The 26,167-nt window shown below is 34.2% G+C and overlaps 4 protein-coding genes across 5 annotated transcripts; 1 reads left to right on the plus strand and 3 right to left on the minus strand.

Moving 5' to 3' along the window:
* Nucleotides 1-7: 7 nt before the first annotated feature.
* On the minus strand, nucleotides 8-14,506 carry LOC115242758 (sorting nexin-8-like). The gene is made up of 9 exons (XM_029819284.1): nucleotides 14,176-14,506; nucleotides 12,862-12,989; nucleotides 4,911-5,043; nucleotides 2,559-2,749; nucleotides 2,263-2,380; nucleotides 1,641-2,100; nucleotides 1,000-1,216; nucleotides 531-719; nucleotides 8-214 (listed from the first exon to the last, which is right to left on the minus strand). The coding sequence occupies exons 1-9, from the start codon at nucleotides 14,198-14,200 to the stop codon at nucleotides 131-133; spliced, it is 1,545 nt and encodes a 514-aa protein (XP_029675144.1). The 5' UTR covers nucleotides 14,201-14,506; the 3' UTR covers nucleotides 8-130.
* Nucleotides 14,507-15,258: 752 nt separating this feature from the next.
* LOC115242757 (UPF0193 protein EVG1) lies at nucleotides 15,259-16,896 on the minus strand. Its single transcript, XM_029819283.1, has 5 exons — nucleotides 16,480-16,896; nucleotides 16,191-16,321; nucleotides 16,047-16,143; nucleotides 15,793-15,936; nucleotides 15,259-15,573 (listed from the first exon to the last, which is right to left on the minus strand). The coding sequence occupies exons 1-5, from the start codon at nucleotides 16,574-16,576 to the stop codon at nucleotides 15,347-15,349; spliced, it is 696 nt and encodes a 231-aa protein (XP_029675143.1). The 5' UTR covers nucleotides 16,577-16,896; the 3' UTR covers nucleotides 15,259-15,346.
* Nucleotides 16,897-17,522: 626 nt separating this feature from the next.
* Nucleotides 17,523-20,482, plus strand: LOC115242756. The gene is made up of 6 exons (XM_029819282.1): nucleotides 17,523-17,966; nucleotides 18,253-18,383; nucleotides 18,464-18,638; nucleotides 18,758-18,843; nucleotides 18,934-19,069; nucleotides 19,356-20,482. Exons 2-6 carry the CDS (start codon nucleotides 18,303-18,305, stop codon nucleotides 19,547-19,549), a joined length of 672 nt encoding a protein of 223 aa, XP_029675142.1. The 5' UTR covers nucleotides 17,523-17,966; nucleotides 18,253-18,302; the 3' UTR covers nucleotides 19,550-20,482.
* On the minus strand, nucleotides 20,479-23,816 carry LOC115242754 (WD repeat domain phosphoinositide-interacting protein 3). Of its 2 annotated transcripts, none has more exons than XM_029819280.1 (6): nucleotides 23,607-23,816; nucleotides 22,711-22,887; nucleotides 22,379-22,636; nucleotides 22,106-22,307; nucleotides 21,789-22,012; nucleotides 20,479-21,714 (listed from the first exon to the last, which is right to left on the minus strand). In XM_029819280.1, the coding sequence occupies exons 1-6, from the start codon at nucleotides 23,671-23,673 to the stop codon at nucleotides 21,608-21,610; spliced, it is 1,035 nt and encodes a 344-aa protein (XP_029675140.1). In that variant the 5' UTR covers nucleotides 23,674-23,816; the 3' UTR covers nucleotides 20,479-21,607. The 2 variants fall into 2 exon arrangements, with proteins under 2 accessions (XP_029675140.1, XP_029675141.1); XM_029819281.1 differs by lacking the exon at nucleotides 23,607-23,816 and adding an exon at nucleotides 23,362-23,532.
* Between the last annotated feature and the right edge of the window lie 2,351 nt (nucleotides 23,817-26,167).

Here is a 26,167-nt window from a genome sequence, read left to right on the forward strand (position 1 = left end):
TATATATATATATATATATATGTACCATGTATACGTACCATGTATGTTTATTAAAAATTGTATACAAGTTTCGGTTATCAATTATTTGACAGTATATGATTTGCTGAGATAAACACGAAACTTTATTATGCTATCCTTCGTTGGATCCGCTTGCCAACTTCTCAGGTAAACACTTAGTAATCGTCGGTTCGATTAGTTTCCACACTTCGGCCAACTATAAACAAACATTTGCATCAGCAATCTCTACCGGTTTGCGATTCCAGAGATTTATTATATGCAAATGTCTTGATAGTAAAGATGGTTTCTTAGGATATATTTTTGTAAGAGAATATAATATCGTGTAGTATAAATATAACGAAGCTGTACATCAAAGAAAGTATACATGATACAAGAACGAAACTAGTACGAATTTTAAAAAGAATACTATCCAACAACTCACCGAAATCTCTGCGTTTGTTTGAAAAATGAATAAATTCATTAATCAGTAAACTATATAATATTGAAAATACCGCGAGCTGGTGATGGCTTACCTCGGAATGTCCACGGATTTGTACGCTGACGAGACTTTGTAGCACAGTGGCGAGTATCTCTAGATGTGCGTGAACGAGCTGCGTCTCCATGTGCAGGCAAAGCAGCGAGAAGCAATTTCTCAGCTCGACGTTGGCGATCACCGATTCCTGGGAGACCATCTTGTTCTCAAGGTACTCGACAGTATCAGCCTGAATATACGATAAAATCGCATACAATCTTTTCGAAATGAGTATGCGTACGGTTCGCACCGCGCGTTCGCCAACTATGACGAATTACGTAAAACCCGCATGAAGTTAAATTTATTATTTACAATAACGAGTCTCCCCGCGCTTTCTGATTGTACTACTTGTCTTTAAATTGATGGCGAGTAATTATATGATTGCGACAATGCGATTGCTGGTTAAATTATACCTTTCATGCGGATGAGTCACAGTTTACTGCTAATAAATCTTAAATAGGTATACGTACATCGGTTCCGCGAATAACGCCTTGCATCTGCCGCTTCTTGAGAGATAACATTGTAGACAGGGCACGTTGATGATCGGCGTTGACGCCTCGCTCGTGTCTCTCGCACAACATTCTGTGTGCGACTAAAATATCGAGTAGAAGATTCAACCTCTCGCAAATCATGGTCTCCTCTCTGACAGCTTGTTGAAGAGCTCTGCTCGATAGCAGGTTGAATTCTCTAGAATATTGTATTTTTAACTTTGTTTATTCTATATTTTATTTAAACGCAATCGAGAGTTTTATTAATCGAACAAAATTAACCGTAAAATTAAACACGTGATAATAAATATAGAAAAAAGAATTTTTCAGATAAGATTTCGGCCCTCTGTGAAATTTATCAAAATTACCGAACGATCTATTAATCACAGAATTGTTATGCATCGTTTAATTTTATCTATTTGTATGACTTTTGTTCCCACGTATATAAAGGTGTTATTTATTTTCACGATAAAACTATAAAAAAAAAACACAAGTAGCTGTAATCTTATTCTTAGAATCTTTTAAAATACAGAAGTTAAAAAAATAAAATAAACGACCACAATCACGTGACAATCAACGTGAACTCTCAAGTACGATTCACGTTATCGATATTTAATTCTTACTTTGAGATTACGTGAAAGCCCTTCTTCATGTCTTGCCAAAGGATGGAGCCGCCGGTGATCCAAGTACCGGTGCCGTGCTGTTCCGCCGCTAAAGTGCTCAGCTGAGTGCCGAGCTCGGCCATGTCCGAGGCGTAACTGTGCGATCTGATTGCCAGATTGTCGGCGATGTGCTTCAACCGCGAGATCCCGAGGAGTATAACGCGTATTTGATCGCGGCTGTTCGCGAACTCGGTTAGCGTCTCGGGTGGCATCAGTTCCTTCGCTTTGGACGACAGTTCCGACGTCGCGAACTCGTCCGGCACGCGTTTAAATACCTCGCGGATCTTATGCTGCGTCTCATCGCCGGTGAATGTGAAGAAGAATTGTACGATCGGGTCCCCGCTCACCACCGGATGGCGAGCGATCAGCGTAAGAAATCGCAATAGAGAACGCCGCCTTTCCTCGAGAAATTGCGAGTCCGCTATATATATAAAGGAGGTGAAATGAAAAACGAGTTCCTCGAAAATATCTTCCGTTCGTTATATTAATTATAATATTATAACATCATGATATTATACGAGAACATATACGCATTTTTCGTATCGTATTCAACGAGTACGCATATGTATATGTATGTATTCACCTCCCACGATCTTCTTTGGTGGTAATTTGGGTATCAATCTATAAGGAAACCGTGCCAAAAGGAGATCGTACAGCGACACGAAGTCATTATAACGTCTGTAGACCACGGAATTGAACCTCTAAAAAACAAGAAATACTCCATGTTATTAGGTTACATTGTTCGTCGCGATATGATCCTTTTATATTATTACAAATTTGAACCTGGCTTTATTATAACGTTCTTAGCCTTTTACTACATTCCTATATTTATTTAAACAAATACACATACAGATACATGCGCGCGAACTCTGGTAGTACCTTACTAGTGACTTGATATTCCACGTGCTTCAGGAAGATACCCTTTTTCTCGGGAACGAGGTTGACCTCGATTGTGTCGAGATTACAAATGTCTGAGTAAGTGTGACTCAGCTTGGCTGGATTGCCTCTGTGCAGCCTCTGCGCCAGTAACGTTACTTCCGACAGATCACCAAGGACGGGCACGGGTAATTCTGCACATAAGAAGATCCTCTCAAGCGAAGGACGCATTTTTTGACAGTTGTCGACCGGTCGTATTCAATGGAGAGATGACAATTACACAATTACGAAGCAGCAATAAAATTTGATTGAAATATATTAAGTTTAACGAACTCGAGGGTGACTAAATGTTCTGGATTTCAAAGAGATGTCTTCTTCTCTGATCTCGGATGTTTGCATGTATTTCTTCATATTTGATTTTTTATGTTTATAAATTCATAAATTTATCGATAAATTTATAAATCCGCTTTACATTCATAAATCCAATGTATCCATACACTTAAATAAATAAATGCACATGTTTCACTTTGTACATGTGTCATTTTGTTTAAGTAAAATTTATTAAAAATAATTTAAGAATATAAATTAAAAGAAAAAATTAAAATATTCTTTAACAATATTTATTTATTTTTATGTCGTGAGAGAATATTTTTTATTGTAGACATATTAGTTTTATCACTTTTTAAATACTATAGAAATATGTCCTAGCTTCTTCCATTGTCATTTCAATTGTGCAAAAGATATAATTACTATAAAATATTATAATGGATTAATAATTTCTGCACTGAATAGACTCAATATCCAGTCACATTCGTCTATTTTGTAATGCCGTTACTACTCTTGAGAGCCGATATATAAAACCAAAATTGGAGTAACGAATTCGACACACGTAAAAAAATAGGGGTTAGTTTACAGTCTAAAATTATTTTTTTCTTTTTCTGTGTCCTTTCCAATATGTACTACTTCAGAGGAGAGCGAGATCTCACGGCATTATTATTCCTTTGCCGTGGTAAATAATCATTGTCGTTGCAACCTCGATAACGAAAGAGTCTCCTGACCTCGCGATACCTTGCTACGTACAGCGACGCTTATTACGTTCCCATAGTTTTACCATTCACTATAATAAAGTCGTTTTTCTTCTACGCATTTATAATTTGATGTATAATGAGAACGAACAATATTATTTCAAAACAAAGAAAAGAAGTTTTCTCCAAACCATGAAACTGGTCGAGCTATTGAATTCTATTAAAATTTTTTTGCTGTGTGGTACAAGACAATGTCCCGAAAAATGTGAATATAATTTAGTAAGAGTATGATTATCAATAATAATAAACAGCAATTTATATAAAGTTTTATTCTTTTCCAGATAGATTAGGGGACACGCGTATGTATAAGTAAGAATACAATTTTATTAACACAAAAACACACGCATATGAAATAATATAAATTAATTCAAATTAAATATGCAGATCATGATAAATAATCGTATTTCATTTCTTTATTAATAATAAAGTAAAAAGTAATATACCTATATCACATGCAGTAACGTCCGACATAATATATTCTAACGGGAAGTTGCAGCGTTATTTCTTGAGTCGCGATAGAGTACGGACATACGGATAACTTTCTAACGATAAGCAAAACGGCAATAATTTTGCTGGTCAATGACTCCTGTAATGCATACAGGTCTCTTGATATGTTAGCGAGGCACATTCGTGCATTATCTAAGCACCTGTCCGATAATGGATTTATTCAAGACCTACTTTCTCAGCGCAATCTATACGGACCATGTTAACGGCACAAAAGATCGTATATGGCCTGTCTTATTTGCAGAGTAAATTACATATTTAAGCTATAAAAAATATAAGAACACCGTTGTAAAAAAATGTTGAATTAAATTCAATACAAACGCGTAATTTTTCTCGTTCGGCGAAACGTTCATTATCTCCGCTTATAATCAATGTTCAATTATTGTTATTAACGTTCGTTATTATCTGTCGATATTTACAGTCCACATTTCTTCTCAACCAAAAAGGCATATAATGTCAGGAATATAGATAATCAGTATAATCAGTTATTATATCCGAAAAATATTTTTTGATAAAAATACATTCTTAAGAAATCTTTTTCTGGAATCCTAAAAATTATATTTTTATTTCTTTTTCGTACCGTTTTGCTCACAGAACTTTCTTAGAAAATTATTGATAAAAAAACTAAAATTATAGTTAAATATATTTATCAAATTAAAGATTCTCTCTCTGACTTTTTTAAAAAGTTTGAAATTTTTCGAGGCTAGTAATAGTATCTTGTGTTGCAAATTAAAAGATTAGTCATTTAAGCGTTAATTCGGCTAACCTTGAGATTCGGAATTTTCCAACAGCTTATCGCTCGGTTGCTTTCCTTGTTGAGCGAAGGCGACAAGAGCAAGCCCCTTGTAGAGTCCGCTTCTCGTAAGGTAACCCGTTTTGCTGTCTACCAGTTTCCATATCTGAAGAAGAACAGAGAAACCGCTTTAAGAATACCGCTTCGAATGTGTCTCTTATCTATCTCATTCCTAGAGGTATTTCAATGTTAGTACTAATTTTAGTTTAATATTTATAAAATAATTTCACTTCTCTTTAAATAAAATAATTATCAGAAATACAAGAGACTGTTTTCTTCTTGAAAAATAATATGTAGCAATGGAAAAAAAAAAACAATTTTACGAGACCGAGAAAGCGCCGGCAATCACATACTTCACGTACGAATAACGGCGCAATAGTAAACTCTCTGTGAACGAAGCTTAAGGATTAGCCCATAAATGAAAGTAACTGCATTCCGGGGATTTTTCTACCTTCCCGCACCATTCCACCTCTGCTTCCATTTTCACTCACGTCTCTCCTCCTCGTACTCTCTCTTCTCTTATTTTTGCGCGACACTTTGGCTCCCTTCCTTATCCCTTTCCCCCATCCTCGTCTGAACTCAAAGAAACCACAAGATAGAATAAGCTACATAGCACGAGTGCATGCGAACTTAAGTCGAGTGTATGCAGAGACGTAAATATCAACAAAGAGGAAAGACCTCTGTCCCTTAATTTAATTGTTATAATTTAGGGAAATGCGGATATAAAACACACAATAAGGAACTGGATGTTATACTTTTAGAATCGTTGATTTGTTATTAAAATTAAACTTAATATATATATAACTTATATAGGAAGATTAATAAAAAATTTAATAAACTTATACAAGCACAGTACATAAATAATTTTATATCAAGCATACTTTGAATGGAAGATATATTTACACTAAAAATATTCCACTGATGCTTTGCAGAGAAAAATGATCTGAATAGAGAAAATGCGGTCGAAAAGAGCAGGCATCCATCTACGCCACTGCGGGCACTCCTGTTCTTTCATTGCTCCCTCTCGAGTGTCGTTAAACCTTAATCGTCGATCAAGTTTAAGCCGGGAGTAAATCCCGACAATAATAGATTCTTCATTCTAGCTACGTATGCGAACCGCGAACCGCGCGAACAAACAGCAAGAATCTGCTCGGGTCATGCGAACGCGAGTGCGTTTTTTATTGGTCGGAAGAATGTGATAGAAATCGAATAAATAAAAAGAGGTAACAAGAGCAAAATCGATAGAGATATCGATAAGAAGAAATAGAAATAGAGATATCTACAGGAAAGAGATAAAAAGAATATCAATACACATCGACGAGAAAGGAGATGTAAAAGAAAAAGCACAGAAAATTGTGTATGCTTGAAAAAAATATGTAAATTTTTGATGTGATATACAGGTACGTGGGGAATGTATACACGAAACATGTACAACACCGTGTAAAGAAATTTATGATGGAAGAGAGATAAGAGAGCGATATTATTACATTGAGAAACTCTTATCTGACGTGCGACGTTGTATATTTGTGTGCCCTGGAATGTACGTGTGCTCACGAAACTTTATCATTATCATTATAATATTATGATAAGATAAAAAAAAAAGATTAACCTGTGCCTGTTACCAAACTATTTTTTACACAAACAATAGATTACGATAACTTGATATAAATCCGTTATGTTCATCGATTATTCAGTTACATAACTGGATAAAAACTAATATTTTTTCAAACCCAAGAAAAGAACAATCATTCTATATAATATTTTTTCTTTTTTTTTTTTTGTTTGGATTTTCTTTTGTTTGGATTCTCTTTTGTTTGATTACAATTTCCATCTTCAAAAATATGAAATATTCTTTATATTTGCAAAGATATTCTTAAGAAAGACACCAGAGTGCTTTCACGCGAGAACGTGGGAGTGTATTGACATTCGAATCAATAAAGTTGGATGCGATCGCACGAATACAGAAACAAATATAATGTCTATAGGACGTACGTGAAACAAGCCCCGTGTAACGAGAGCCGTATGTTCGCCACATCACGCACCATCTCTACGTGAGATAATTATGCGCAGGCACTGAACCAGCCAACAACTCATCATCATCTCTCATTTGCGTACCTGAAGTATATAATCTGAGAAGACGATACTCAAACATCCCGCTGCGAGTTGTAATATAATAGCAACACACAATCGGGATCACATGTGTTTTGACATGACATTAAGTATCGATTTTCACAAAATTAATCGCGAGATATCAAGAAAATAATTTATTATATGTCCGATATCAATTAATACATCGCAACACGTATATTTATTTGCGATTAATTGGAAATTATTTGATATTAATTAACAATTGCGAAAACGAAGAAAATATTAAATAAAATAACGCGTTTTAGATGGGAAACGCAAAAGGAAGATTTTTGCTGCGGCGATTTTCTTTCTAACGGAATATATTTAGATATAAAAATACCATACATTGCGTGCCAATGCGGAAGACGGCAAATCAAACGATTTCACCTAACAGGAAGACGACCTGTATGTCGTACGTTAAAACATACCGGCTGCTGTTACGTTGAACTTGTTTTCAACGTGCTTCAACGTGCTTCAACGTTGGGAATGGATATTAGGGATGCCCGCGGAAGTATCAACGGTTAATCCATTCTACTTAATTAAAGCAATAAAATTATATAACCGCAGAGTAAATCATGTATGCAAAAGCCTAGAGAAAATAAAAGATACGGTTTTATTATCTTTTTTTATTTCGTATAAAAAAATGGGGAGAGATCATAAAATATTTTCATATAATATCCTCCATTATTCTAGAATAGTTTTAATAGCGGTATGCTCTCTTTCTCCCTCTCTCACATAGCAATAAATTATATTAAAAAATCGGACTTATACTGTATACCAATAAAAAATACAATAAAGAATAACATATTAGTTATACTCTTTTTTGAAATATGATTTATTTTAAATATGTCATATAAAATAGAGAGAGAGAATAATTTTCTTCAAGTAAAATAGAATTCGTCATTAGTATGAGTAAGAAACATACAATTACTCATAGCATCTTGACTATTAATTTATAAAAGTAATCGTGCATGATGGATCATAATCATCAATCATAAACGTGAACAATACAAAAAAAAAAAAAAAAAAAAAAAAAACAAACTTCTATTAATATTTCACCATACATTAATCATAATAAATACAAAAATTTTGATAGATTTAGTAATCCTTAGGTAAGAGCACGAAAATTCTAGTTATCTTCTACTGTTTTCTCTCTAATTCCTTTTCTGAACGGCAAGAAGATATTTATCCCCGAGATTTATCGTTTCTGTGCTCGTGTGTGAGATAGATACGCGATTAGTTTCGCGCGGGATATGAAAAGCTCGCGATATACTGGTAGCCTGTGTGTGATGGAACGTGTAATTTCGCACAGAGACTCTTATTGCGACGCGTGTCTCTGTCGTCTCGTACACCACATGACAAATCGTTGCGATGGATTCCTTCTCTTGCGGTCGCGAAACGTGTTCCGTACTAGAATTTACCTTAGCTTCTTCTTGTACACTTATGAGATCGAGGAGACACCGTAAGCTCCTTTGAGATTTTTTATGAACCAACTAATATACTCGCTATTAAAATATTTGCTCGGTATGAGAATGATGTAATTCGCGAGGATGAATGCGTAGATAGTATTAAGGAAAAATAATAAAACACAAAAATTATTTAAGTATTTAAAAAACGTTTTAATATGTATACAATTAATGTAACTGTAATATTATAATTATTAAGACGTTACTGAAATCAGAATAAATAATCGTTTACAATTTGTAATTTTACTACTTAGATTTAATTGATTAAATCAGCGAGCTGATGCAACGTTGTATTTATACTGTGCACGTAACGTGCAGGGGCACACGTACGAAACGAAACTTTTTACAGTAATTAAACAGTAATTTTTTAATGATCGCATCGTGATTCACGCGGCGATCGGTCGCGGGCCGGAAGTCGGCCTCTCGTAATCAAAGAAAATGCTCATCGCGCGCAGACACGGTGGTGATTTCAAGCGGCAACAACACACGCCTCGAAAGGTCCGCCTCTAAGCAGGAAACCGAGTAGTATTTCATGCAAAAAGCTATCCCCGCGGCCGACGTTCCGTTTCTGCACCCACGGTCGTACCGCGTGGGTCGATCGTTCATCGCATCATTAAAAAGTGAAAGCAACGTCGCCGGATAACTTTGGTAACGGACCGTTCGTTCGTTCCGAAGTTACGACGTCTCGATAAGGTATTATTTGATATAAAAACTTCAGACACAATGTACATTGAAACAATCTACAATCGGGATGATTTATGTTCTGCATTTTTATGCAAATACATAATAATAGCATTCTAAAATATCCTTTTGATAATTACTCGTGTTAGAGGCTATATGACGACAGTATGCATAATAATCTATAATTTATTATACATATATTATAATCTATACATACATAATCATCTTACATTATGATCCGTAAAACAGGAAGATAAAAAAAAAGTATTTTATATATAATAATATTCTATATAGTCAGGATATACCTATCAAACCAAAAGCAAAATCTCACATTAAATACATCATTATTTATTAATAAAAAATAAATATTTTTTTAGGAAAAAATATATATTTGTCTTTTTAATATTATTTTCTCTATGCTTATACCAATAATTTATCGACATTTCTGATTTTAATTTTAATGACAGATTACTGTCTTAAAGATTCACGTTGTAACTGTAGAACACCCTGTATAGCTATGCAGGAGATTGCTATGCTATTCGCGAGAATGAAACACCTCGGCGCAACCCTGCGTAATACCATTTTGATTGTGTTGTTAGTATAATGAACGAGGGACAGACACGAACGTCGCGAAACAACGTGACATATCTGGCTGTTGCGAAGCAGCACATTGATTTTTATGAGAAATCTCTGCAAAACAAGTTTTCAATTCGCGCTGTATTTCTTAGAGCTATGGATATATGATATATTTAAATTTGCGTAAATCAAGATATTTTAGAATGTCTGCATCAGATTAAATTTTAATTTCATATAATGTTATGCAGCCTATCCGAGAATATATAAATATATTAATTAAGATAAGTTAATAAAATCTTTTTACGTAAATTTTTTCTATAATATATTTACATTAATAAAAATTTTAATAAAAATTTAAATATTTTCGCCGAAATTATTCAATGCTGCCAAATAAAACTGATTTTTCAATAGATAAAAGGCGAGTAACAGGCGCTTGAGAATACGCTGGAACGTGATGTTTATGATGTTGTCGCGGGCAACAGACTGTGCGCGACAGTACGGTTGACCCTGCCACGTAATCTTGCATCATTATGAAGGGGCGTCCACGTTATCATTGACAGGCGTGTTGTCGATGATGATAAAACTTCGTTCCCGATATGGCGCCTGCGGAATGTTTTTTTTCTTTTTTTTATAGAAAATTATATATTGCCATATTGCATTGCGTAATGCAACGTTGTATAATTGACATTGATAGCAATTTTCGCAGAATTAAACTGTGAATAAATTGATTGGTCTGATGAAAAAGAAAATACACGTCTCGAACTGCGAATATTAACACTACGTAAATATGCAGATGTATTAATATTACAACAGGTTGATATTGTCGAGATGCAATATTATAATACGGATATTAAAAAACAAAAACTATCTGAGAGAGGAATATTTCTTTCAATCTATATTTTTTGCGCAAATATTGAATAGAATTATTAATGTTCTCTAAATGTCTTTTGTAATATATATATATATATGTATATATATTTTCATTTTCATATAAATCAATCTCGTTTTTTTGTAATAGACTGATATAAGATCGAGATCAGATGTAGAAGAGTTATACCTGATTGACGACGGAACCGTTTAGTTGTGACTTGACAAGGAGGGACCGAAACACCTCGAGCTTGACGTTTCCGTTGGTGGGCGAGCAAATCTTCTCGTAGACCTCTCTGTAGAACGCCGGTATAGAGCCTGGGATTTATGCAGGAGAGAAACATGAGACAGATCTCCCCAACAATTTCACCTCGCTCGCTCGCTCTCGACGGCTGTAACGAGGCCTTCGAGAGCGGCGTCCGTTCGTTTTCTGCGACCGTTCTCGTCGTTCGCGCGTGACGAAACGCAGAGTATGTATATGTATGCATGTAAGCATGTACATACATTTTTATCGATCGATTGTCCCGTAAATTAACGTGCTTTTGTTAAAAGGAACTTAGGTGACTTTCTCCGCATTTCTTACGAGAAACTACGAGCTTCTATCACTCCGGATTTCTTTCATGACAGATATTTTGTTTTGATATTATTACATTTTGAAAGCAGATTCTTTATTTAAATCACAAAACATACTAACATTACGATCATACGTATATAATTGTAAAATTATCTGACTTTAAAAATTAAATAGTTTCGATAAATTTAATTTTACAAATATACAAGATAAAATATTTTTCCATTTATTGAATATTTCTTTCAATCCATATTTTTTGCGCAAATATTGAATTGAATTATTAATGTTCTCTAAATGTTTGATCTGAAAATGTTTGAAAGCGAATTTTACTTTTAATAATTTCACTAAACATACCGTTTAGCAGATTGAATGTTATCGGAACCGCAAGTAGCGATAATATTGCATGAGACAACGATGAGTAATAAATTATTGCATGGAAAAAGTTAATCGTTTCACGCTTGGAATTTGTAATATCGCATTCCGAGACGCAATCTCAGATATACGTGCGAGTTTGTAGTTGAACACGAAGTACCAATAATATATTCAGAAACATCAATTGGTTTATTAATATCTTCGTAAATCACGTACATGGCCATTGAGATTTTCCTTGGAAAAATAAACGTCATGTTAAATGATCAAAATGCATATGTGCATTACACGACATCGGTAACACGAGAACCACTTTGTTGCAGAACTAGCATATTATCCTGTCAGTCTCAATGAGACCCACGTGTTCCTAAACGCGACGGTTCTCTCCGCGATCTGAATAACAAGAAAGACGCGAAAAGATCGTTAAATGCACGTTAAAATTATGCGGAGAACTAAAGATTTTGTGGAAAATCTTCAACTTGCCTTTTTCGACTTATCCCTGAATAAACGTTAATCGTTTGCGCGAATTTTCCTGCTCTGACATTAGATTTAAAGTTGACGTAAGCATTGCACGTCTTTTAATATATACAAAATTATGATAGAAATATTTTTTTAATTAGTGATTTTTTAATATTTATTTATATATATCTTGTGTTTTCGTTGTATGATCGTAAAAATTATGAATAATCATAAAATGAGATCTTAAGAAATAAGATGATTTTCTCGGAAAGAAAAGCGTAAAAAAAGATACTTGTGGTACATTTCTTGGTATATAATGTGACACTTTGTATCTAGTTGCGATAAATCAGAAAGAACATAAATAGAGATTCCTCTTGGGAAAGGTCACGCACGGCACGCTAGAAACTGAAACCCATGAGTACGCTTGCTGCATATTTAAGCTCGCTATCAGAGTCACTCTACGATGTGATGGACTTCTTTGTAATTATCCAACAAAATGCTTCTTTATGCCTTATTTATTTTCATTTACTTTTTAAAAGATTCACAATAACAAAATTCAAATAATTAACGTTTCGATCGGCAGCAATCGAAAGAACAAAAAAACTTTTCAATCAGATTTATATCAAAAATAATTTTCATTCAAAAAATAAAAAAAATATATACATATAATTTTTTTCATATAAATCAATCTTTTTCTTTTGTAATATATATATATATATGTATATATATTTTCATTTTCATATAAATCAATCTCGTTTTTTTGTAATAGACTGATATAAGATCGAGATCAGATGTAGAAGAGTTATACCTGATTGACGACGGAACCGTTTAGTTGTGACTTGACAAGGAGGGACCGAAACACCTCGAGCTTGACGTTTCCGTTGGTGGGCGAGCAAATCTTCTCGTAGACCTCTCTGTAGAACGCCGGTATAGAGCCTGAGATTTATGCAGGAGAGAAACATGAGACAGATCTCCCCAACAATTTCACCTCGCTCGCTCGCTCTCGACGGCTGTAACGAGGCCTTCGAGAGCGGCGTCCGTTCGTTTTCTGCGACCGTTCTCGTCGTTCGCGCGTGACGAAACGCAGAGTATGTATATGTATGCATGTAAGCATGTACATACATTTTTATCGATCGATTGTCCCGTAAATTAACGTGCTTTTGTTAAAAGGAACTTAGGTGACTTTCTCCGCATTTCTTACGAGAAACTACGAGCTTCTATCACTCCGGATTTCTTTCATGACAGATATTTTGTTTTGATATTATTACATTTTGAAAGCAGATTCTTTATTTAAATCACAAAACATACTAACATTACGATCATACGTATATAATTGTAAAATTATCTGACTTTAAAAATTAAATAGTTTCGATAAATTTAACTTTACAAATATACAAGATAAAATATTTTTCCATTTATTTACTGTGTTGTTCAATAAAATCTTCAATCATTAATATTTGTAATGAATCCATATGTTGCGAAAAAAATAACATAATGAAATTTTTGTCAAGGTAAAGTCATCTCCAAAGTATTTACGAAACACCTTGTACATTATTAGCTGGTGTTAACATAGATACGCTGAATTCGTGACATAACTTCCTTTAAACATCAATTATATTTTAGTAACATCATCCCATCATCTTAAAATTTAAAGCGTGTCATATCTAAGCGGTAAAAAAGAACTTTCCTTGCATACGGTTATTAAAACGGTACGGAAATCAGATAGGACTAGACACGCGCGTCGTTACCGTTATTACCGTTGACTACCGGCCACGTATATGTCATTACAACGTGGATGTCAGTCAAAGTGTCGTGTAAAGATCAGCTGATTACCGACGAACACGAAGACGTATCTTTAACACGCAACTCTAAGAGCGAAAAAGAAAAACTATATATCCGGTAGCGAAATTTTCGTTCTCGACGAACGAGAGACATCCGCCCCGTCCTATATTCTAATTGCACTGATAAGAAGATCGGGGTACATCCGGGAGGGACGAGCCGACCGCGTTTCCGAGCGGCGAGATTCGCGGATCAGCCGACGAATGCTCTCGACGAGAACCGGTCGACCTCGCCGGGAGACCTTGTCGCGAACTGTTACGGGGCCCCCTTGCTCATCATTTACCGAACGACAGATCGGTCGACGCCATGTTGGATCATCCGTGGATCATCCGTGCGGGATCGGCGATGAGGAAGTCGACGATTGTCGTAAGCGGCGATCGCGATGGACGGAGACGCGTTTTAAGGTTAGAGTCCCGTTCCGGGCACACTGTCGTGCGCGGGCGCGTCAAGGACTTTGAAATTGCGCGCACTCGCACTCACACTCGCGAGCAAACTACGTTACGACACGTCGACGATGAAACGTTTATGCGCGGCGTCACATGAAAAGTAACGACTCACGAACATACACCATCGCCGTATCGCGCAATACTGACGACCGACGAACAGGAACAGGGACAGGGGATGTAAAGCTAGAATGGAGACTCTGACTTCGGCTAGCTTCGGATAGCAGAAGAGGAGAGGTATACTGTTTTCTGTCTCCTTCCTACCAAGCCGGCAACGAAGTATAAAACTCGTATAAATGTTATATAATACAAAAAGAGGCTATAAAAAAAACATTTAACGCTATCACGCGTATCAAAAAGCGCGTGAGAAGCATAGCCCGTTGCCTTCGTTGTCGGTTTGGTAGGAAAGTGACAGCTGACAACAGGTGACAGAAACATTATATCTGTCCTCTTCTGCTATCCGAGGCTAGCCGAAGCGCCGAGCTCACATGTCCGGTTTTACGCTTGTGTACGTTATCCCCTCCACTACGGTTGCTTGAGTCTTCATTCTGGCATCATGAATGGAAAATGAAATGCCGAGTCGCGATCGCGGCGCAGCATCTGCGATTTATTGTAAAATATCAATCACTTTTTCAATTAATATATACTTTTAATTATTTTTTATTATTTTATTAGAGTTTTAATTTTTTACTTTTTATTATTTTTTTTTACTTTTATTATTTTTAAGTAAAAAACACGAATAATAATTTGATAACTGCATTTATTTTTCTTCCGAAATCGATTAATCTCCTAAGAGTCTATATTGACTTTACGATTTAAAATAAGTGAATTATATTATACAAAATTATTTTTTTTTGCTATCTTATTAAAATTTTCTTGTAGCTTATCAAATAGTTGAAAATGATAAAAATATATTTGACACATGTTTAACCTGTGATCTATCCTGCATAATTTATGTATCTTATATATTATATGTAGATTACATCGAAGAACAGTCGGATTATTTTGAGATTAATTTTCCTCCAATTCTCCAAGCGGAAACGGTTTTGGCGACGGTTTTTCATATTTAGATTCATAAATCTCCTTTCGCAGTTCCTCCGATGTTTGTTTATCTAGCGACTCGATTAGTCGTATCTTCTGCGCTATCTCTTGCTGTATTATGGGCCGATATTTCTTTCCCATTCCGAGATTTTCCATGTCGTGCAGAAAATCCATCCTCTCTCGAATCCCTTGTACTACTACGAGAAGCAAAGCAATACAAATGCATATTTGTGTCGACAATGCTGCAAGGGACATGCGTTACAAAAATCTATTTTAAATTTGGAAAACTCCATCTTTTTTTGTAAAATTGTTTATCATGAATGGCTGGCAATGTTAAAAGGAGCAAACTTCTGTTACGTATACCCTTTTTAAATATTTAGGTATATCGTTCTATGCATCTGTATGATAAAACTTACATTCGTTTAGAACATCCGCATTTTCAGGTATTTGTGGCTCTCGTCTAATTTTATGAAGGATTTTGGGACCATGAGGCGTCTCTGGCATATCTTTCCCATAAGCCATCATGCATGCCAAGTGACGTTTCTGTTTTTCCATGTTGGCTAATCGTGTAAAATGTATATGTCATTTAATGCACCATTCATTTATGATTACTAAAGTATATTGTATTATTATCATTATTGATTACTAAAGAATTATTTATAATTTTTACGTAAAGGCATTGTCCTCCTGTATTGTTCTCTCTCGTAAGCACCGCTGCTTATAATTGTGTCCTGTGAACGTCTCCTCCATGAAATAGACGATTTAACCTATCGGAATTTCTCGAAGAATTTCTTTACAGCGTCACAATATTTACTCGATTATCTTCGATCTTATCTTTGTTTTTCTTCGTCCTTTCAATAGAAGACGGTAAGGATTCGCCCTTGTCGACTGCTTCCTGGATCGTCTTCCTTTGCAACATTGTTAGCTTAGATTCCTCCATTAAAACTAACATTTAAAATATTCAGATATTAAACGCATGTTTTTAAATTATAAATGTATATTGCAGAAAAAAAACTAGATCTTTTAATTCCGATTAAAACGACGAATAAAATATTTTCTATATTTAAAGTATCGACCGAATATGTTGATTACTATTTACTTACGCTTAATAAGATTTCTGGTTTCCTCGCTATATTTTGCTCTTGGAGGATTGTGAAAAGCACCCACGCCTAAACCGACTCTCTGATACTTTCGATCCATTGATTTAAAATCGTAAATTCTCAAAAGAAAAATATGCGCGATTATATTAATGTGTCAAACGGACTGTCACACGAGTGGCAGCGATAATCACGCATGTCCATCCACCTGCTGACTGTAATATAACATCGGGAGTATCCGTCGCGTTTCTATGACTACTCAGAAAGATGACTCAACTCGATCGAACTAACTTTTAAATTGGAATTCGAGATTCCAGCCTATTATCTACCTACGAGCAGATCTAATAATCTCGACGGAGATTCGCAGATTATTCCATCCGCAATCAAAATGATTAAATTTATATAGATTTCGTAATACAATAGTTGTTAATTATGATCTTTTAAATATGTAAATTCTTGAGATCTTATTAGATTTTGGAAATTGGAAGTTTGGTATTTTTTTTTATTAAGTTTTGATGTCTTAGGATATTTAGATATAAAAATCTAGAAATTTTTGTTTTGTGAGTGAATTCATAAGACTTTTAATAATATTAAATTTTCTGAAATTTTTAGATCTCATAAATTTTCAAAAGCTCTTAAATATTAAAATAATACATAATGATATAATTATCATTTAAAATTTATTATAATTTATAACTCACACTCTTATTTCCTTCTTTAGTTTAGTTTCTTGTTTTAAAAATAGTCCTAAAAAAATCAATTAAAATTACAATTAATCAATGTTTTCGAATTATTGCTCAATTTATTAGTTTTAAGATAAATATGCTGATATAACTCGGAATTACACACAAAATTAATTGATCATCTACGAATATGGAATAACGGAATAAAGTGTTCTCTGCTATTGATCTTAATTAAATACGACTAAAAATTAAATTAGCAGATTAAAAGAAAAATAATAAACTCAACAAAGTCATCAGGTTGATCGACATCTACGCATATAAACAAACAATGATCAATTCAGAGCGGATTGATCACCTTGAAGGATGCGCGTGTGCGTGTATTGTGGCGCGTGCGCGTTTGTCGGGTAGCTTACTGACAGGGGTTCGTTTTCGCCCCTTGTTCCCTTTTCGTTCGACATAGTAACCCTCGCGTTTTGTTCAAGCATACCGACCCTGAAATCTCGCAGTTTTTCGAATACGCGAAAAATCTTCGCGAAGATTTCCGACAAAGTTGTCGCGCTGCGGATCCCGTGTTTCGTTTCCGCAGTGCAAACCAGCGAAAATTATTGATTTCCCTTCATAAGCGGAGGGTGTTCGACAATTTGCTGAACGCTATTCGGAGCACACCTGCTGCGAAGGTAAACGGCGACGTGTTTCACCTACTTTCGTCATCACTGCAACTCTCGATCAAGGCTGTGTCATACAAGAATTGTCAAGAGGTGGCAAGATCGAATTGTCTGATAGATTGTTAATTAATTAGTAAACTTATCGGTGAGCACGTTAGTTTAATCTAGAATTTTGTTAGCGTTACTTTGTGGTGTTTTATTTATAGGATGTGCGTTCGTTTGTTAAAGAGCATAATTTGCAATACAATCTCGCTTCGGTATAATATCTGCAAAACGCGCGAATGCTTTATTATATTAGTAAAAGGTTTTCCTTGAAAAATTTATGTATTTCATTAAATTTTAATAATGCGTACTTATATGTGTCATGTGTATTACTATAAAAATAATTTGCATAAATTATGTATATATATATCAATTTCTAATCTTTTTAGGAATATTTACAAAAATAATATATAATCTGCGTTAATTTTCAAAAGCAAAGATGAAGATCGGATTATTGAAAAACTTTTTGCACTACTTCAACTTAAGGCAGGGAACAATATTAATTGCCATATTTCAATTGGTAACAGCAATCTCTATGAAATGTCTAACATCTCCCGAACAATTATTCTTCACTGAATATAATTGTAAAAAATATTACAGTTTTCGTCGGGATTCAGTATGATATTTTTCATTCTGGCGCTAGCACATGCAATGGGGATTAAAGAAATGGTGGTAAGAGATACCGAAGATGCTCTCGAAAGAGAGGCTTTGGAGGAAATATCGTCGAATCATCTCAACACCAAAAAAATGGATCTGGCACATCATAACGCAATTGGTATACATTGCAAAAATATTCACACAAGAGATAAAAATTATTGCATGACAACAGCAAAACAAACATTACTTTTTTTTTTATTACATAACTTTTGAAAAGACAATTTTATATATTTGCAGAAATGGTATATGCAATGTATTGTGGCCTTGTCATAACTGTTATTCACTTCATCTCCACCATGTTACTTCTCTATGGAGCTTTGACGGTATATATATATATATATATAATTGAAATCACTTAAAAGATTATTTTAAAACTCATTCTTTTCTTGTATTCTATATATTCCATTTTTTAGAATAATCCTCCTTTTATGGCGCCTTGGATGATGGTCAAAATCACTATCATATCGGCTCTAACAATCTCACTATTTCTGGTAGAGGAGGACTGTCCTTTCCTCGCCACTTTAGGCGGGAGAGCGGGCATTTGCGAACGTACGTTAAAATTATAAATTATATAAGATGCCTCAAAAATTGTCGTACTTATGTTATTAATACAGTAAATCTTTTTGATTACATTTTTATCAATTTTTCTTCAACAAAGATTTAACTGATATTCTTCATAACAATTTTAGAATATTATAAGGTCGCATAAAACATAAATTTTAGAACAAGTTATTTCATATCATTGCACTTACTGAAGCATCTTATATTAATGTTATTTTTTCATGTTAAATATGTTAGCCATGTTTTTTATTGAAGAAGGATAAAATATTTGCAGGTCTTATCGCCTTTTTCCTAATAATTATGAGCTTTTACGTTTGGTTCGTCGTGTACAGTACTTATAAAAGTCTCGAGACAAAACAAGGACTCACACACGAAGTGCACAGTATGAAAAAAAAGTACGCGGTTCCTGTAACACTGGAGGTACCAAAAGCAATCCAGGTTTCGGCGAACAAACCCTACGAGCTTTAAAAATATTATGAGGATAGAGCAATAAAGAATTCGTTGGACGAGAAAAACTATGACTTCATAAAGACGCGAAATTTAATCGCGAATAGTTCTCCATGGCATGCATTTTCAAGAGAAAATCATATGCTTTGAAAGAAATCGTGAAATTGGGACAGCAATTTAGAGATGATTGCAGAATCGCAAAAGAAAAGTGCATTATGTTGTAAATGAAAAATTAATTAACAGCGCGGATACAGAAAGTTTCGTAATAAAATGTATATTCGATGTAGGACTTGAAGATAATTGAAAAAATATTACTGTACAAAACTCGATAATTTCTGCAAAGGACATGCTTCTTATATTTAAATGTTTCTTCTTGTTCTTGCCTTGTTAAAGTTACGCGCTTCTTTACATTTGTGTGTTAAGACGGTTCTTTATCCGACGCACACACACACAGATGATAGTGTCGTTATACTTAAATCATTTAATCGAAAAACTGCATATCCACTATACGCACATGTATGACACATGTAAGTTCTGAATTTTCACCCGTCAGGATTCTGATAGATAAAATAATCGCGACTTCAAGATTAATCTCACTGCTATACGCACTTCTGCGCACTTCTTTTCGCGCGCAAGACTGAATTTAATTTTTTAACATAATGCGAAATATTCTCAAAGATTTTCGCAATAGTTCTTGACAATGTGAAAAAAACTTTACAAATTATAGATTAATTTACTAAAGAAATAACGGTAGGACTCCGCGAGTCATGGCATATATATATATATATATATAATTAGTTTTATTTCATATTTGAACCCAACTTCTTTGTGAAATTACAACTTTGTTATTTGCGGCAATATCCGTATGATACAAAGATTGTAGGGTCACTTCTTGTGTATATGTATATTAAATGTGTATGGAAAAACGTAAAAATAAAAATTACAATACATTCCAGTACGATACATATATGTATAATGTGTATATGATATGATTCGGCTATAAAACGAAGACATGTTTATTTAATCGCCAAAAATAATACCTCCCGGTTATAAAATCAATTTTTGCTTCGATTGTAAAATCGTAATTTAGCCTTTGCTTTTTCAATTTCTCGAGCAAGCGAGTTTAAATCCTTATCATATATCAAAAGCCAAATAGACGATTTCATAAAAATGTTGTTCTATCTCGCTCACTCTCATTTTTATTTTTTTCATTCAGGCGAACTATCGATAAAATTGATAGGACTAGAGATTAATTTCTAAATTATAAACAAGTTCAAGCCCCGATTATAACGGCCGATCCCGAGAGTTACGATTCTATAACCGGAGAATGCAGTATTTATAACAATAATTTATTTAAAACTGTTAAAGGGAGTAGAGATTTATATATCATTTTTATATAATATATAACGTGTTTATATATAACGAAAAAATTTGTAGAGCTAGAGAAACACAAAATCGATAAGGATACACGATTGCATTGCAAAGCTTTTACTGCATAGCTACAGAAAATGATTATTTCTTTTTTGCCACAATGATATTTATGGCCAACATTCGCTTTAGCTATAGTTGCAGCAGCATTCTTATCTAAACTGTAAGAAAAAATGTGAGTATCACGTCAACAAGTAACTTGCGGTGTCCCTTGTGTTATACCTGGGGTATATTCCTTCTGTTTTTTCTTTTTATATTTAAAAATTTGCTCTTCTATTAATAGGCGTCAGGTTGAATAGGCTCGTGTAACAGATTTATGACATAATGTCCATTAACACATTTTGCGATATTCGCATCGATAATCTTTCTTTTTTTTCCTCTTTTTCTTTTTCAAAAAGTCACGCAATACATCAACGATCGGTATCACCAACAATTAATTAGAACTCTTTATTTGGTCCTCTATCATAACATCCGATATGGACGTTACTTTTTCTATGCACAGTCCACATATTGCAATCTCAATGAGCGCAATGTACCTTCGCCATACTCGCCCATTTTTATTAACTGATATAAATAAAAATAACGAAGGAACACGACGATAGTCATCACTCGTCGTACGATTGGGAATTCACCGCCATTATCGTCCTCCAATCACGCTTTGTCGTCGGTCAATTCGAGAAACTGTGCATAAAAGTCTCTCGTGCATTCACCCTTGTTGTTGAATACAAACTTGTAATAACTACCGTCCGCGCATATCACTGCATAAGGGATCGTAAACGTAAGAAATATTGCTATATACATGGTAATCACATATTTCGAATTCACAGCTTACCTATAATGCTATTGTTATCTTGACCAAACGCGCACATGCATTGCGGACCGCTCGGTACTTGAAATTTGCAGAAACTCCAACTCGAGCTAAAGTACTTTGGCAAAAACGTGGCGGACGCTAAACTAGATTGGCGATTCAGTTTTTGATCTTCGACGGCGAATACGTGTACGGTTCCATGATCACTGGCAACGCAGAGCCACGTAGAATCGTGATTGAAGTTTATGCTAAAATAAAGTATGTGCATACATCATACAATGGATATTTAGCATTGCTGCATACATATATATTTTATCCATCACATCTCCTTTTGCACTTACCAATAGATATTTGCATGATTTGCTCCTCTTCTTAATTCATTAATCATGTTACCATTTTGGGTATCAAATACTCTTATCAGAGTACCCTTCTCAGAGGCAGTAGCCAATCTAGTGCCTTGCAGGTTTAAAGCTATGCAAGATAAAGGCGTTTCATGTGCTTCTATATTTAAAGGTTGCTTCTCCGTATTAGCCAGATCTATAACTGAAACGTAAATCTCGGTGTTATATAACACATGTAAAGAGCATTAATTATTTTTTTGTAACGATTCTTACCTTGAACATGGCCATTTTTTCTTCCAGGAAAGGCGAGCAAAGAATTGTTACTATTTGGACATAGAACACACAATCCTCGCGGATTAGGATTAGTTTCAAATACGTGCAACTGTTGGGGATTTTGCGTAAATGTGTAAACTTTTATAACACCTTCTAATACTACTACTATCCTGTCCCTCCGCAATTTTACTCCTTTTACAGATGCATTAAATTCTAAAGTGATTGCTGGCAATTTTTTTATATCATCCCATATCATAACTGCAATTACAAAATATAAATGATATCTCTTTACAACAATATTTATAATATATGTACAAAAAGTAAAACTCAACCTTTATTTGTTGGATACATTGGCTTTGCTCCACCACCAACTAGCGCTAAATAATTACATCTGAAAAGCATTTCTACATATCCGAGACCTCCGTCACTAAAATCATGTCTTTCTTTCTCCTTCAATGGGTCACAATTGTATACTCTGAATCCATTCTCCATACCACAGGCAAAGCATCCTGCAAATGCGTGAACAAGACTGATATTTTTATCTGCTTATATACATCCTTTTTCTTAGCAATATTAATTAGTATTTACAGTATGTACATATTAACACAAACACATAAAATGACTGGATATGATAAACTCACACATGTAATGTGATATCATGAACATGAAATATATAATCACACGCAACATACAAATATATATGACATGATTTTCAAAATGGAAAGGAAATATTGATGAGCATATTGAATAATTTTATTATATTTTTTATATTTTCTCTTTTACAAAAATTAGAATAAAATAGTTTATTGATAAAAGTAGATGATCGATACGAGTCCAAATCTATATGTGTACCGAGTGACATTTCGATGTTGATAGAGATTGTTGACATTTTTTCCGCGATCAAGAAGAATCGCAATAAATTAACTGACAAACAAAATTACGATCCACGGGCGTGCAAGAACGAGGTTAGAAATGACGAATACCGTTACAATTTGCAACATTGAATTATTCCTGCGAACACGATCGCGAGGCTGTAAAGCGCGACGTTAGGACGTTAGAATCCTGGCGTTAAATATCTCGTCGCGGTCGCGTTGATATTCATATCGGCGACGTAAACATCTTGCGCGTTACGCTAATGAGGTTAGACGCGGAAACGAAGCGGATCTGACAATGCGTGGGATAAACGCGCGCTGTCAAACATACGCGCGTGGAATCGCGTGCGACGTACCTTGGTCCTGATTGAAGCCGGCGTAGAGCAAGCCGTTGCCATGCGGGTTTCCCGCGGTCAGGTTCATCGTAGATCGCTCCGATGACAAAAAAACATTCGGATCCAAATAAAATCTCGCGCTCGCGTCGCGGGTCGCGGCACTCAATCACATCCTCGCCGGTTAGCCGCAGATGCTTTTCTCCATCTGCCGCTACGAGCGCAGTCGAGAATATCTGTATGTATGCGTCTATGTATGTATACATAAATACATGCACTTGATATCTAGTACTTTTATCGAGTCAATGACATCGCGCATAAATATTTGTATATCAAGATTGTTGAGTAAATAAAAGCGAAATTATTTTATTTAATATTTGATAATCTATTATCTAATCATTGATTTGTATCACATATCTTAAATCATTTAAATGTCTCTGATACTGACAGCGAAAAGACTGAGAGGGATCATATACCGCCGTTTTTCATAAGACGATTTTTCTAGCTGGTTTTACCAACTAGAAAAGTCTAGTAGCGTCAACTAGATCCACTTTAGAGCCGGCGAAACTGCATGGCCAGATTCACTTTTCGGTGCCACGGTAAAACAGCCGATTTTGGTACATGTCCGATTTACAGTAAATTTCTTTCGCTTTTTTCTTATTCTTGGAACAAAAAAGCATCAAGTATCAAGCATTTTAGTAATAAGTAAAATATGCTTTTAAATTATATAGCTTTTTATTATTAATTTATTATTAATTTAATATTAAATATTAAAATTATACGTAGGAGGTATTTTTAAGTTTTTTAAAGTGTTATTTAGAGATCTCTTAGACAAAGTTTTCACCAACTTGCATAATACTTTGTAATTCACAATTCAACTCTCGTCTTGTGGGAAATAGTAATCTCGTTCATGAGATCGAAGTAACGATCACGCTCAAGAACGTGGAAAGAATCCACTGTTCGTAATATACGAGATGTAAGAAAATATTGTATGTGCATACAATTGATATAATTAGATATGCAAAAATCACGTGTACTTTTTAAGATACTTTTACTTATTATAAATATTTCAACGAGATATCATTTAATGCTGCTTAATAAACTTGGTACTTCTGATGCAAGAAAAAAATCAAACTATTTAATTTTTTATTGCAGATATCTTTTACATCATATATAGAATTTATTTTATTAAACAACTAATAAATATTATTAAAGTATTAATCAAAGTAAATTCTAATATTTTATTTAAAGAGAATTGTTTCGTTCTCTAAACTTGCGCGAAGACAGTTTTATATTCATTTCGATGAGATTGTTCTCTCGATTTGTTAATATCAATTTGAATTTTTTAATCATCTCTAGAGTAATTGGTAACTTATGAATTAAAATTAATATTATTACTTTTTAAACTTCTAAAAATTTTTTTAGAAATTACATTTAAGAGAAATCAAGTATTGAAGAATATTTTTAAATTTAATATTTCGATGTTTTAAAACATTCCATGCAATCTACATGTAAAAAAAATTATTTTGTAAAATTATTTACAATGAGATTTATATGAGAAATTTAATAATTAATAATTATTATGTTTTGGCTTGAATGACTCAAAGCAAGATCAAATTCCGTCATAAATATTTTTGAATGCAGTACCACAGATGAGATGGCATTCGTCGTTTATGATCATCACCGATCGTCGATCGCGTATCGTATAACAGTCGGAAATTAAATGACAAAATATGCATGTGCGCAAGAAGTGAACATCAAAGCAATTGAAAATATTTTAATATAAGAGAGACAGAAAGAGAAAAATATGATATTGAATATATTTATATGGATTTATAATTTTTTGAATTTTCTGTCTCTCCAATAAGATGTATAAATACTGGTTATTTACAAGAAAACTAAATGTTATTTTACTTAATTCACATAGTTCGCGTGATGATCATATATGGATTTTTAATCAGCCGTGCTTGATTAAAATGTCTCTCATGAACGCGTAACTTTCTTCTTAAGAAATTGTAAAAAATTCTGTTCGTCTTCCTACGTGAATCGCGCTCAACGCAACCCTTCAATTTCTTTAATTGAGATTATCCGATTTGAAAAGCTACGATTGCGGTGACACAATAAAATGGCACTTTATTCTAAGGGTTTTATTACCATTAGAGTCTCTTAATAATTGCCTGATTCAAATTAAATTGTTCGAGTACCGTCTGTCTCATTAGCATATGGCGAGCCTAGCGCGGCAATTGAAATTATTCAGAAATCCAGAAGTCCCCAAAGAGCATAGGTAATCTTGCGAGCGAATAACTTGGTGGCAGTAACATGTGCGCTTTACGAGTAATTGCACATATACATATATGTAGAGTGTGTATGTGTGTACATACATATGTATAAAGACCGATAAACGTATGTGCGGATGTATATAAAGATCGATCGCGAATTCACTCTTACAAAAGGCATATTAAATCGATACTTGAATATATTAAAATTTCCTCGAAAGTCTCAAAATTTATTGTTGCCTCAAAAAGAAAGGACAAATGACTTGTATCGCGATACGCAAAAAAACGGATTTATATATATATATATAT

The sequence above is a fragment of the Formica exsecta genome, unplaced genomic scaffold (assembly GCF_003651465.1).
Source record: "Formica exsecta isolate Colony F162 unplaced genomic scaffold, ASM365146v1 scaffold622, whole genome shotgun sequence".
NCBI lineage: Eukaryota > Metazoa > Arthropoda > Insecta > Hymenoptera > Formicidae > Formica > Formica exsecta.

Excerpts from the sequence above, each read along its gene's own strand:
- LOC115242758 (XM_029819284.1), bottom strand. The coding sequence starts at position 14,200 with ATGGCGTCGACCGATCTGTCGTTCG. Across the intron at positions 2,750-4,910 it reads GGAAAATTCCGAATCTCAAG|AATTACCCGTGCCCGTCCTT; the intron begins GTTAGCCGAATT and ends TCTTATGTGCAG. Across the intron at positions 720-999 it reads GCGTTATTCGCGGAACCGAT|GCTGATACTGTCGAGTACCT; the intron begins GTACGTATACCT and ends TCGTATATTCAG.
- LOC115242757 (XM_029819283.1), bottom strand. The coding sequence starts at position 16,576 with ATGGATCGAAAGTATCAGAGAGTCGGTTTAGGCGTGGGTGCTTTTCAC. Across the intron at positions 16,144-16,190 it reads ATAAGATCGAAGATAATCGA|GTTAAATCGTCTATTTCATG; the intron begins GTAAATATTGTG and ends AAATTCCGATAG. Across the intron at positions 15,937-16,046 it reads CAGGAGGACAATGCCTTTAC|CCAACATGGAAAAACAGAAA; the intron begins GTAAAAATTATA and ends TTACACGATTAG.
- LOC115242756 (XM_029819282.1), top strand. The coding sequence starts at position 18,303 with ATGAAGATCGGATTATTGAAAAACTTTTTGCACTACTTCAACTTAAGG. Across the intron at positions 18,384-18,463 it reads TAATTGCCATATTTCAATTG|TTTTCGTCGGGATTCAGTAT; the intron begins GTAACAGCAATC and ends AAAATATTACAG. Across the intron at positions 18,844-18,933 it reads TTCTCTATGGAGCTTTGACG|AATAATCCTCCTTTTATGGC; the intron begins GTATATATATAT and ends TCCATTTTTTAG.
- LOC115242754 (XM_029819280.1), bottom strand. The coding sequence starts at position 23,673 with ATGAACCTGACCGCGGGAAACCCGCATGGCAACGGCTTGCTCTACGCC. Across the intron at positions 22,013-22,105 it reads AATCATGCAAATATCTATTG|CATAAACTTCAATCACGATT; the intron begins GTAAGTGCAAAA and ends ACTTTATTTTAG. Across the intron at positions 21,715-21,788 it reads AGATAACAATAGCATTATAG|TGATATGCGCGGACGGTAGT; the intron begins GTAAGCTGTGAA and ends TCCCTTATGCAG.